The sequence below is a fragment of the Bos taurus genome, chromosome 9 (genome assembly GCF_002263795.3).
Source record: "Bos taurus isolate L1 Dominette 01449 registration number 42190680 breed Hereford chromosome 9, ARS-UCD2.0, whole genome shotgun sequence".
Lineage (NCBI taxonomy): Eukaryota > Metazoa > Chordata > Mammalia > Artiodactyla > Bovidae > Bos > Bos taurus.
This window is the reverse complement of record NC_037336.1, coordinates 32,350,747-32,365,168: the sequence shown is the minus strand read 5'-3', so window position 1 is coordinate 32,365,168 and position 14,422 is coordinate 32,350,747. Positions and strand designations below refer to the sequence as shown.

The 14,422-nt window shown below is 36.5% G+C and overlaps 1 protein-coding gene across 4 annotated transcripts in view; it reads right to left on the bottom strand.

Annotated features, from left to right (window-relative positions):
• CEP85L (centrosomal protein 85 like) overlaps positions 1-14,422 on the bottom strand; it is a 147,971-nt gene that overhangs the window by 119,071 nt on the left and 14,478 nt on the right. For all 4 annotated transcript variants that reach the window (XM_002690081.7, XM_010808408.4, XM_015472797.3 and 1 more), the window contains exon 2: positions 6,292-6,453. In XM_002690081.7, the coding sequence (XP_002690127.3) occupies positions 6,292-6,453 (162 nt within the window). The remainder of the gene's footprint in view (positions 1-6,291; positions 6,454-14,422) is intronic.

Genomic DNA, 14,422 nt, shown 5'->3' with positions numbered 1-14,422 from the left:
CCCCTCTAAAACCCACTGAAATAACAGAAAAGTAATAAAGTGGAAACTCATGGCAATGAATAATATAGGACCATCAGCAATAAGAGATTACAACAAAATTTCAGAAGACAGAAAATTTAGTGTGGTAACTATTGAAAAAATAAGTCTTGGGAATGCAGCACAGGGAGTCCATCTCTCTGGGGAAATATCAAAGAGGCACCAATCTCAGAAATACCAAGTACAAAGCAGGCTAAAACAAGAATCTGTAACTGAAAGTCTCTCTATATACATATACATATATACACACACACATATATATATACACACACACACACACACACACATACACACATATATATATGCATCGTTTCATTGAACAAAATCGAGCACCCAGTCCATACTAGTCCCTATACCAGTCCCTATTCTATGATACAAACAATAAATAACAAACCCAAATAACAAGCAATAAACAACAAATAACAAACCCAAAGTAAAGCAGGGTAGTAGGTACAAAGCTGTGACAGTGGCAACAGAAGTATCACTGTTTCAGGGAACCTTCCCAGGGAGGGAAAATTTGAAGAGACATGAGAAAAAGTAAGAGTCCGGGGAAGGAGAATAATCACTTTATTTATTAAAGTACTGATGGTAATACAAAGAAACCGTGCTAAGCAATTTAAAAGTCATATTATTAAATTTCCATAAGACTTTTAAAAAATATTATCTCCAATTTGAAGATGAAAAATCTCAGGCTCAGAGAAATGAGAATTTATTCCAGGTTGCACAGATAATTAACTGATAACAGGTCTAACCAAAGCTATAGCTCTTAATCACCATACTGATGAGAATAAATCATTTCATCTTTTGAAAACTAGTTTACTAACATCGTATAATATCATTTATATGCAGTGATCTAAAAAGAAATGATACAAATGAACTTATACACAAAACAGAAACAGATTCACAGACTTTGAGAATGAACTTGGTTACCAAGGGGGATGGGTCAGGGGAAGAAACAGGGAGTTTGGGATTGATATGTACACACTACTATATTTAAAATGAATAACCAACAGGGACTTACTGCACAACACAGGGAACTCTGCTCAGTATTATGTAACAACCTAAAAGGAAAAAGAATTTGAAAAAGAATAGATAACATGTATATGTATAAAGCTATGGTTTCTCTAGTAGTCATGTATGGATGTGAAAGTGAACTATAAAGAAAGCTGAGCGCCAAAGAATTGATGCTTTTGAATTGTGGTGTTGGAGAAGACTCTTGAGAGTCCCTTGGACTGCAAGGAGATCCAACTAGTCCATCCGAAAGGAAATCAGTCCTGAGTGTTCATCGGAAGGACTGATGTTGAAGCTGAAACTCCAATACTTTGGCTACCTGATGCGAAGAGCTGACTCATTGGAAAAGACCCTGATGCTGGGAAAGATTGACGGCAGGAGGAAGGGCACGGCAGGATGAGATGGTTGGATGGCATCACTGACTCAATGGACATGAGTCTGGGTAAACCCCGGGAGTTGGTGATGGGCAGAGAGGCCTGGCGTGCTGCAGTCCATGGGGTCACAAAGAGTCAGACACGACTGAGCAACTGAACTGGACTGAAAACACTTTGCCGTATAACTGAAACTATCACAACACTGTTAATCAACCATGGAGGTCAGAAAGAAGTGACAATACTTTTCAAGTAATAAAAGAACTGTCAAACTAGGCAGATTGTATACCTACTGAAACCATCCTTCAGGAATCAAGGTGAAACCAAGACAGTCTCAGTTGGAGAAAAACTAAGATAATTTGTTGCCAGCAAATGTATCCTAAACAACTGACTAAAGGAAATCCTCTAAACCAAATGTAACCAATAAAATGGAACCTTGGAACAACACAAAGGAAGAACACAGGAAGCAAAAATATGAGTAAACATAGCAGGTTCTCTATCTCCTCCTGAGTTTCCTAGATTATGTTTAACAGATGATATAAAAATTATAACACTGTCTGATGCAGTTATGGTTATATGTAAAGGAAAGAGCTGAAATAATTTTATTATAAATGGGGTACATAAAAGGATATAAAGGGAGAAAATGCTTCTATAGTCCAAATGTTAAAATGGTAAGCTATATATACATAAGCTTTTATATTATATATCCACATTATATATAACATATAATACCTAGAGCAACTGCTAGAAGAGCTATGCAAAGAGATACCCTTTTAGAAATACTATAGTTAAATCCAGGTAGAATTCTATAACTGTTCAAGTAACCCAGAGAAAGCCAAGAAAGTGAAAACAAAAACAAAGAGAACAAACAGAAAATCTGAGTATTAATACATCAATAATTACATTATATATAGTCTAAATATACCAACTAAAAGACAAAGACTGGCAAAGTGGATTAAAAACCATGACCCAACTGTACGTTGTTAATAATGATTTAACTTTGAATATAATGTTTAGACAAGTTAGAAGTAAAAGAACAGAAAATATATATCATTTAAACATTAATCAAAAGGAAGTAGAAGATATTAAACTAGATAAAGTAGTTCAGATCAGTCACTCAGTCGTGTCCGCCTCTTTGCGACCCTGTGAACCACAGCACACCAGGCCTCCCTGTCCATCACCAACTCCCGGAGTCCACCCAGACTCACGTTCATTGAGTCGGTGATGCCATCCAACCATCTTATCCTCTGTTGTCCCCTTCTCCTCCTGCCCTCAATCTTTCCCAGCATCAGGGTCTTTTCAAAAGAGTCAGCTCTTCGCATCAGGTGGCCAAAGTATTGGAGTTTCAGCTTCAACATCAGTCCTTCCAATGAACACCCAGGACTGATCTCCTTTAGGATGGACTGGTTGGATCTCCTCGCAGTCCAAGTAGACTTCAGCACAAAAAAATTACCAGAGACAGAGAAAGACATCATACAATAATAAGAGAGACAACCCACCAAGAATATATAGCAATCCTAATTGCATATGCACTGAACAACAGAGCTGCAAGATATCAAACAAAAGGTTATAAAACTAAAAAATTAAATGTACAAATCCACAATTACAGTTGAGACTTTTAATACTTTTTTTTTCAACAACTGAACAACTCAACAGAAAATCATCAAGGATATAGAAAAAAATCAACACCATCATCCAACATGATCTACTTCCTCAAAAAGACAAACTATTGCAACTCACCCAACATGAAAGATAATTTGAGTAGTTCTATGACTATTAGCACTATTGGTGCTGGAGAAGACTCTTGAGAGTCCCTTGAACTGCAAGGAGATCAAACCAGTCAATCCTAAAGGAAATCAACACTGAATATTGATTGGAAGGACTGATGCTGAAGCTGAAACTCCAAATCTTTGGCCACCTCATGAGAAGAGCTGACTCACTGGAAAGACCCTGATGCTGGGAAAGACTGAGGGCAAGAGGAGAAGGGGGTGACAGAGGATGAGATGGTTGGATGGCATCACTGACACAACGGACATCAGTTGGAGCAAACTCCGGGAGATAGTGAAGGACAGGGAAGCCTGGTGTGCTGCAGTCCACGGGGTCACAGAGTTAGATATGACTGAGTGAAGAACGACGACTATTAAGGAAACTTAATTCATGATTTTAAGGTATTAATATTAAAAAAAAAAAAGAAATTCCTAGGCCCAGATGGTGTCACAAGAATTCTACTAAACATTTAAAGAAGAATTAAAACCACTCTATTCCATCTCTTCCAGAAAATAGAAAGAAACACTTCCCAATTCATTTTAGAAAGCTAGTATTATCCTGATATCAAAAGGAAAAATACTCCTACTTACAGATGACATAACTATCTACAGAGAAAAATCCAAGAAATAAACCCCCAAAACCCCTCTGAGAATGAAAGAGTGAGTTCAGCAATCTTGTAATATACAACTAACACACTGGTACCAAACTTGGACTATAAAATGCCATTTACATTCACTCTCCCAAGAATGAAATACTTAGCTATAAATCTAACAAAACATGTACTGGACATGTATGTTGAAAACTATACAACACTGGTGAATGAAATAAGATCTAAATAAATGGGAAAACATACCATTTTAATGGATTAGCAGACTCAACAGAGTAAAGATGGCAACTCTCCCCAAACTGATATATGGACAACATAATTCCTATTAAGTTCCCAGCAAGACTTTTTGTATAGTCAAAATTACTTAAAACTTACACAGAAAAACAAAACAACCAGAATAGCTAAAACAATTTTCAAAAAAAAGTAAGTGGATATTATTCTGGTTTCAAGATTTATATTGCAAAGAAAATAAACCTCAATCTAAATCTCACACTGTGCAGTTAAGGATCAGCATGTCTGGGTTTTCCACACACTGCACATTCCAAGAAAGGTTTGGCCCTTGTCTGGCTCCTAAGATGTAACCTCTAAATTCTTGAAACACCCTGCCTAATAAGAGTGTCTTTGTTTACCTGGGGACCTTGGGTAACTCCAAGCATATAGTCTATGCTAATAATGTGATTTATGGTAGGAGTCTTGAACCACGTAAGGTCAGCTTGACTTCTCAAAGGCTGGAAACTAAGGTCATGCATACAGGCATTCAACCATATCAATATAACCTACCCACAGTAAAAATCCCAAACACCAAGGATTGGGCCTTGCCACTGTGTGTGCCCTCGCACAACACTGCTGAGAGAACTAATTACTGTCCACACAACTCCACTGGGAGAGGACAACTGGGAGTTTGGACCTGGTGTTTTCTGGACCCTGCCCTTTACCTCTCTGTTACTAATTTAAATCAGTATCCTTTGGCTGTAAAAAAAACTATAACCACTAGTATAATATCTTTTCTGAGTTCCAGCAAATAACTGAGCCTAAGAGTGTTCTCAGAAACACCCAAACATATACACATTATAAAAATATTAACTCAAAATGGACCACAGACTTACAGAATATAAAATGATTAAACTTTTAGGGGGAAAAAAAAGAGGAAAAAAGTAAAATATTCAAGATCTGGGACTAGACAAAGAGTTCTTAGCCTTGATCCCAAAAGCATGATCCATACAGGCAAAAACTGATACACTGGATTTACAAGCTTAAAAACTGTTGCTCTGCAAAAGACACAGTTAGAGGATGAAAGACAAGCCAGACTGGAAGAAAATGTTTACAAATCAAATAGCCAACAAAGGATTAGTGTCTGAAATATACAAAGAATACTCAAAGCTCAACAATAAAAATGGAGGAAATCCAACTAGAAAACAGCAAAAGATAAGAACATTTCCAACAAACAGAACAGATAGATGGCAAATAAACATCTGTGAAAAAATGTTCAACATTTTTAACCTTTAAAAAAAAATGAGAATTAAAACCAAAATGAGATATCACTACATTCCTACCAGAAAACCTAAAATTTAAAAACCAAAGAAAAAAACAAATAAATAAAAATCACCAAGGGCTAGCAAGGCTGAAGAGAAAGTTTGATTATTCATACTGATCTATTTACATTGTTGATGGAAACACAGTAGTCACTCTGGAAAACAGTGTGACGGATTCTTTAAACACTAAACGTGCAGCTCCCATACGACCAGCAACTGCACTCTTGGCCACTGACCACAGAGAAGCGAAGACGTATGTTCACACCAAACCTTATGCATGAATGTTTATAATAGCAGCTTTATTTCTAAAAGCCCCAAACTGTAAACAACCCAGACGTCTTTCAGCGGTTTAATGGTTAGGCAAAATGTGGTCTCTCCAATACCACCATTGCTATACAAAGAAAGGAACTATTAATGCACACAACAACCAGGATAAATCTACAGAGAGAAAAGCCAATTCCAAAGAGTTACATACTGTATGGTACAGTTTATAGGGTATGCTTGAAATGACAAACAAAATTACAGAAATGGAGAATAGATCAGTGGTTTCCAACAGTTACGAAGAGGTGGGAGGGAAAGTGGGTATGAACAGAATCAGGTATACTGTGGTGAGAGAAATGTTCTGTATTTTGACCTTATCAATGTGATACTGCAGTGCAGTTTTGCAAGAGACCAAGGGGTGGGGGAGCAATGAGCTGAAGGTTGCATTAGCATCTCTGTACTATTCTTTAAATCACGTGTGAATTTACAATTATTTCAAAATAAAAAGTTTAATTTAAAAATGAAGGAAGGAAAAACTAATCTGATCAGAACAATTTCATTTGATATACAACAACACTGAATATTACTAAATACTCAAACATTATTTTATAATTTTTTAGTTTGGAACAATAAGACATGTCCCTTGCTTTCTCAATTACAACCATTCTACAAAGCTTCATGTCTAACCAGTAAGAATTTAACTCACCTTCCACGCTGTCAGAACAGGAAGTTCCAATGCCAGTATCACCACTGTCAGAAGCTATACTATGTCTCCTGATATGGCTATTTCGCTGGTTAGATGGGACAGTTGTGGCCTGCCACAATGATTCATTACCAGGTAACCATGCTGATGAAGAATAATCTGGGCCTACAAAGGAAAATATGCAAACAGTTAATAAATTTATAATGTCTATGAGTAGGTAGAAGACATCTTTTGGCCTTGTTAAAAAAAAATACAAGTAAGATAAAAAGCTTATTTTCTGCCAAAAATAACTCAAATAGATCAGTAATATCTATGAGTCACCAAATAAACTTACTTATCAGACATACACAAATTCGATGCTGACTTAGCAGCTTTCTTTGACTGAAGATATCTGATTTCTGCTTACAGATACTGAACTTTTAAACACAGAACTACTGTCTGATATAAAATGTCAACCCTATCATCAATCTGTATGGAAATGTTAGTACTCTGCTCTGTAATATTTGATAGGTAGGCATCTGTGATCCCATATACAGATATTATCTGAGAACTAGGACTCAGGAAAAATCTAATCAAAGCATATTGCATGACAATACATGTAGAATGCACTTGTGGAAAGTCACTCAGTCGTGTCCGACTCTTTGTGAACCCGTGGACTATACAGTCCATGGAATTCTTCAGGCAAGAATACTGGAATGGGTAGCCATTCCCTTCTCCCGGGGATCTTCCCAAACCAGGGATCAAACCCAGGTCTCCCGCATTGCAGGCAGAATCTTTACCAGCTGAGCCATCAGGGAAGCCCAAGAATACTGGAGTGGTTAGCCTATCCCTTCTCCACAGGATCTTCCCTACACAGGAATCAAACCAGGGTCTCCTGAATTGCAGGCAGATTCTTTACCAGCTGAGCTACTAGGGAAGCTGGAAAGTCAAAACAATCTATTTTCTACTATGATAGCCTAACCACTTAAAATTTAAAATTATTTTGCATTATTTTAATTGATTCTATTTCTTTAGTTATCTTTCAATAAAAGTTTAACACCAGAGCATTTCCTGGCTCTTAATTTTCCCTTTTGAGTTACAATAAATCTTCACTGTTCAGCTAATTTATCACTTTCAATGTTCTCTTAAACTTCATTTTCACTTATGTTGCCCATTTTTACTTAACTGACATTTGCCTTTCCCTGATTTATCCATCATTTTACCTTCTTGTTCATTCCTTCTTATCTACAATGTCTCAAAATATACCATGGACCAGGGTCAATCTGTGAACTATTTACTACTAGCCTGTTAACAATTAGGAACAGAAATAAAGGATAAGCACTGAAAAATGCTTATAGTAATTTGAAAGCAATTTTAAATCTTGAAATTTATACAAAAGCTATAGCAGTACATATCTTTATTAATGTTCAACACAGTGACTCTAAACCTGAAGACTGCAGACTTATTTGTGGGTGTTAACAAGTTCTGTACAAGAATTTTGAGACTTCATTTCAATTATACCCTTGAAAAGTAATAAGCACATTACAGATGACCTGAATAGCTACCTTAAAGCAGACTTATTATCACATAATTATAATGCTCCCATTGGGTTTTATGTTTGCAATTGCAGTTGCTTCCAAGTAATGGAGAAATGACAAGGCACTTATCATCATGATGTGAAATAAGACACCTTTACAGAATTATCATGTTACATGCTATCGAAATTGGGAGGCAAGGAGAACTTTCTAGCAGTTTAATAAACTCAAGAATCACAAAATGACAAACATATCCAGACAATTAATCACCATTATTTTACCATATTTATAATAGACACTCTCTATATTAATATCAAAACATATAAAGAGATTAATAATAAAACCAGAATCTATTTTCTACCATATTAACCCCAACATTAAAGCTTTAGTTTTAATAAAATACTGTATCAAATTATTTTATTTTCTATTTCTATGCAATTTATAAATTAAGTTTGAATTAACTCAAGTTTAAAAAATGGTAGCCAAAGAAACACTTCCACCAGCTTTGAGGTCCAGAACAAGTGAAAACTGTAGATTCTACATCAATCTCAAAACTGGGTTTATCTTAATTCATCTGATTAGGCACTCACATATTAAAGCACCAAGTGAAGGCGTTCTGTCACCAAAGGTGCTCTACTGTGATCTGTCTATTATCTGCACCAAACATCCTTCCTTTAAACAGTTCCTCAGGTATTAATAATATTCCATTTAAATGAACTCCAAGTCCTATCTAAACCATTATCAAAAAGGAAAAACAGCCCACTATTTTCTCTCCCAAGTGCAAACCTATTAGTTGGAGAAATATTTTTTTAGGAATAAAGAACATGGGCTTCCCAGGTGGCGCTAGTGGTATAGAACCCTCCTGTCAATGCAGGAAACATAAGAGACGCAGGTTCGATCCCTGGGTGGGGAAGATCCCCTGGAGTAGAACACAGCTACCTATTCCAGTATTCTTGCCTGGAGAATTCCATCCATGGACAGAGGAACCTGGAGGGCTACAGTCCATAGGGTCGCAAAAAGTCAGACACGACTGAAGTGACTTAGCAAGCAGATAAGAGCATAAATAGGCTGGAAGTACATGGAAATGGCGAATAAAGATACAAAAAGATGTCCAACCTTAGTAATAATGAAATGAAAAAGACAACAATGCTTCTATTTTTAGACTTTTAAATCATCTATAACATTAAATACCACTGGCAAATATTTGAAATACCAATGTCAAAGTGCAGGAAACGTCCACATACTTTTATGGGTACATAAATTGATAGAGCATTTCAAAATTAGAACATCTGAAAACAGGTATCTCAATTTCAACATGTACCTAAATTTCAACATAAGACCTCCTACTAGGAATTTTTATTAAAAAAAATAACAGAGAAGTATAATAATATATAAGCACAAGGACAGTACTTCTTTAAAGAAAAAAATAAATGCCTAGAAACAAAACACTGTCTGTAAGTTAGTTGATACTACTTAAGTGCTAAAAATAATTTTATTGACCTATTTTTTTTAACATGTAGTGACATCCAAAACGTTAAGTATGGATGGGAGAAAAGCACTTGCTGCTTATATAGTATGCTTCCATGGCTGCAGAAGAGATTGTACATTTACACATACGGAAAAAGGAGCTTTCAGGGAGCTCCACATCTAAATGCTGATATTAACTACAATGTTTTACTAAAGAAACAAATAGAGAAACATTTACTCTGTCACTAGGGATGATAATGATGATGATTATACACTATCATCTTAAGAAGAAAATGCTGATTACTTTTACTCATTCACAGGCTACATCAGCATTTGATTCTGAAAGGAACCAGTTACAGAGCAAGATATGTAAATTCAACAGATTCCTGGTCAACAATTTTATAAAAGCTGCGGTAAGACCCCTGAAATAAAGGAAATACACCTGTTTTTAGACAATGTAACTATTTTGAGCAGTATAAAGTAGTGTTACATATTTAACCCACAACAACTCCACTCCATTTGTTGTTAACAAATCTTGACCCAAGGAAACCAATTGTATATAGAAAGGATATAAATTCCCCCGCCCCATGTACACACACAGACACACCAGTAATGGGGATAAAAAAAAAAAAAACAGAGAAAAAACCCACCAAAAATGATACAGTATTATCATCAGAAGCTAGGAAGATGTTCCTAGCTTAAATCATTAACTATTACCAGGAAGAACGGCTCAACAAAACATCTGTAAAAGGTCAGAGATTAGTATTTTCACCTTTGCAAGCCATCTGATCTGATCTCTATCAAAACTTTCACCACTATCATAAAGGCAGTAGCAGACAAAAGACCAGATGTGGCTGTGTTACAATAAAACTTTACAAAATGATGAAAAGCTAGATTTGACCGAAAGGTCATAGTTTGCAGATCCCTGATCTAGAGTAAAAAAAAAAATTATTCTAATTTGTAAATATTCTCTAAAATTCAGCTGATTCAAAATGAGTAACTCTAGCCAGCATGTTAATTCATTCCTTTATTCAGAAGAAATTCTAGTTCATCCTAGAGTACATACCAGCGAGTACTGCTGCTCTAAATCTGAAAATTCATGGCAGCATTATCGAAATTTTCTGTGGACTACCAATACCAGTAACTTTTTGGATTTCTTTTTCCAGAATAAACAGTCTCAGTTTGTAATAACAAAGAACCTTTTATATTCTATTACAAGTTAATCACTAAAGGGAGGTTGCCTATAAGCTATACGCACCTTATAACGACCCATCTCCGGGAAACCTCCCAGATAATGAGCATTAAGGTAAAAAAAAAAAAAAAAAAACCTCTGTTCAGCTCACAGGAAACATCTAGGCCAGGCCCACCCTGAACAACTACAGGGAGGCTAACACATCCCCTCCAAAGGCTGATGATGATGTTGTTCAGTTGCTCAGTCGTGTCCAGCTCTTTGAGACCCCATGGGCTGAACCCACCAGGTCTCCTGTGTCCATGAGGCTTTTCCAAGCAAGAATATTGGAGTGGGTTGCCATTTCCTTCTCCAGGGGATCTTCCCAACCTGGGATCGAACCCATATCTCCAGAGTGGGTTCTTTACCACTCAGTCACTGGGGAAAGCCCCAAAAGCTGATGAGAACCACGAAATGTCTGACTTGACTCCCTCCCCACTGACTATAAAAGAAGCCTGAATTCTAAGTCAGGCCAGAGGATTCTATGGGGCATGAGCCTACCATCATCTGTTTGCTGGCTTTCCAAATAAAGTCACTACTCCTTGCCTCAACAACTCATCTCTTAATTTATTGGCCAGTTATATGAGCTTGGACTCAATGACAAGCTTATTTGTATATTTTTTCTTGGGAGGCGGGGTGGGGAGGCATGCTGCTTGACTTATGAGATCTTAGTTCCCTGACCAGGGATTGAACCCAGGCCCTTGGCAGTGAAAGCCTGGAGTTCTAACCACTGGACCACCATGGAATTCCCCTGCATGGTTGAAAACTCTCTAACAACATATTAATGTGTATGATGATTAATTGTATGTGTCAACATAACTGGACAATGAGGTGTCCTCATATTGGGATGTTTCTATGAGACTATTTTTGGTCTTATATTTAAATTGTAGACTGAGTAAAGCAAATTGCCCTCCATATGTGGAAGGGCCTCCATCAAACCAGCTAAAGGTATGAATAGAACAAAAGGTTGCTGCCGCTGCTGAGTCACTTCAGTCGTGTCTGACTCTGTGTGACCCCATAGACGGCAGCCCACCAGGCTCCCCCGTCCCTGGGATTCTCCAGGCAAGAACACTGGAGTGGGTTGCCATTTCCTTCTCCAATGCATGAAAGTGAAAAGTGAAAGTGAAGTTGCTCAGTCATGTCCGACCCTCAGCGACCCCATGGACTGCAGCCTACCAGGCTCCTCCGTCCATGGGATTTTCCAAGCAAGAGTACTGGAGTGGGGTGCCATTGCCTTCTCCGAACAAAAGGCTGACACACCCCCAATAAAGAGAGAATTCTTCCCATCTGAAGGTCTTCAAAACAGAACACTGGCTTTACCCTGTCCTTTGGACTGGAAATGAAACATCAGCTCTTCCTGGACTTCAGGCCTTTCAGCCTTCAGAATGAAACTCTACATTCAGCTCTCCCAGTTCTCAGGCCTTCAAATTCAATTTGGAACTAAACCATTGACTTCCCTGGGTCTCCACCTTGCTGACTCAGCCTGCAGATCTTGGGTCTTGCCAGCCTCCATAATCACATGAATAAATTCCTTACAATAAATCTACTCCTTAAGTTATATAGAGATAGAAAGAGAATATAATTTTTTTTTCTTGAGTGCACATAAAACACTCTCCAGGACAGATCATGCCTTATGCCACAAAACAAGTCTCACTACATTTAAGATTTAGAACATACCAAGCCATCTTTTCCAATGATAATGGTATGAAATAATTTAAAGAAGAAAACAGAAAGCTCACAAATACGTGGTGATTAAACAACATGCTCCTAAATTACTGTGAGTGAAATGGAAATAAAAAAATTTCTTGAGACAAATGATGGAAAAACAACATACCAAAGCTTATGGAATGCAAAAGCAGTTCTAAGAGGTAAATTTATAGTGATATATGCCAACATCAAGAAAGCTCAAATGAACAATCTAACTTTATACCTTAAGGAGCCAGAAGAAGAACAAACACCAAAGTTAGTAGAAGGAAGGAACTAATTTAGGATTCTAGGCTTTCACTGCCATGGCCCAAGTTCAATCTCTGGTCAGGGAATTGAGATCCCACAAGCCGCGCAATGCAGCAAAAAAAAAAAAAAAAAAAAAAAGAAGCAAGGAACTGATAAGAATCAGAGTAGAAATAAAGGAAATAAAGACTAAAAAAGACAACTGAAAAGATCAATGAAACTAAACGCTATTTTAAAAAGATAAGCTGACAACTGAACGACTATGGAAAAAACAAAAGCCTCAAATACAATCAGAAATGAAAAAGGAGACATTACAACTGCTCACATAGAAATACAAAGATTATACGAAACTGCTGTGAACAATCATAAGCCAACAAACTGGACAACTTAGAAAAAATGAATAAACTCCTAGAAACATACAACCCACCAAGACTAAACCATGAAGATAAAGAAAATCCGAACAAACTGATTACTAGAAATCAATGATCGAAAATCTTTCAACAAAGATACATTCAGGACCAAATGGTTTCAATGAGGAATCCTACCATTTAAAAAATTAATACCAATTATTCTCACACTCTTCAAAAAAATGGAAAGGGAGAGAACAATTCCAAGCTCTTTAAGAAATCATTGTTACCCTATACTGAAGACAGATAAGCACACTACAAGAAAATCACAGGCCATCATCCCCAATAACATAGATACAAATATCTTCAACAAAATAATGGCAAACCTAATTCAGCAGTACATCAAAAGGACCAAACACCATGGTCAAATGAGATTTATTTCAAAGATGCAGGTATGGTTCAACGTGTGCAAATCAATAAAAGTGATATACCACATTAACAACATCAAGCACAGAAATCTATATCAATTCAACAGATGTAGGAAAAGTATTTGACAATATTCAACATCCTTTCAATATAAAACTCTTAACAAATTAGATATAGTGGGAACATACTTCAGCACAATAAAGGCCATACATAACTACCCACAGTTAACATCATATTCAACAGTGAACAGCTGAGGAGCAAGATCAGGAACAAGACAAGGATAGCCACTCTCATCACTTTTATTAATAAAGTACTGGAAGTTCTAGCCAGAGCATTTATACAATTATACAAGAAAAAGAAATAAAGGGCATCCAAATCAGAAAGGAAGAAGTAAAACTGTCTCTATTTGCACATGACATACTTCATACAAAAAACCACCAAAAAACCAAATCAGCAAATTCAATAAACTTACAGCATATGGAAATTAATACACAAAAATCAGTTGTGTTTCTATATACTAACAAACTACTGAAAAGAGACATTAGTAGTTAAGAAAACAATCCCACTTAAAACTGCATCAAAAAGAACACTTGGAAGTAAATTAAACCAAGGAGGTAAAAGATTTGTACATCAAAAATTAGAATACACTGAGATGAAATAAAGTGAAGAAGACAAAAGTGGAAAGATATTTCATGCTCATGAATCAAAAGAATATTGCTAAATTGTTCATACTACCCAAAGCAATCCAAATTCAATGCAATCCTTATAAAAATTTCAAAGGCATTTTTTTACAGAAATAGAAAAAAAAACCTAAAACCACAAAAGACTTTGAATAGCCAACTCAATCCTGAAAAAGAACAAAACTGGAGGCATCAAACTTCTGATTTCAAACTATACTATAAACCTATAGTAATCAAAACAGTATTGTCATTTAAAAAGATTCACAGATCAATGGAATGGAATAGAGAGCCCAGAAATAAACCCATGCATACACAGTGAATTAATTTACTATAAGGGATCCAAGAATATACAAGGGGAAAGGACGGACCGTCTATTCAATAAGTGGTGTTAGGAAAACTGGACAGCCACAAGCAAAAGAATGAACTATTCCACTATCTTACGCCATACACAAAAATGAACTCAAAATGAATTAAAGACTTGTACATAAGACGTAAAGCCACAAGACTCCTAGAATAACTATA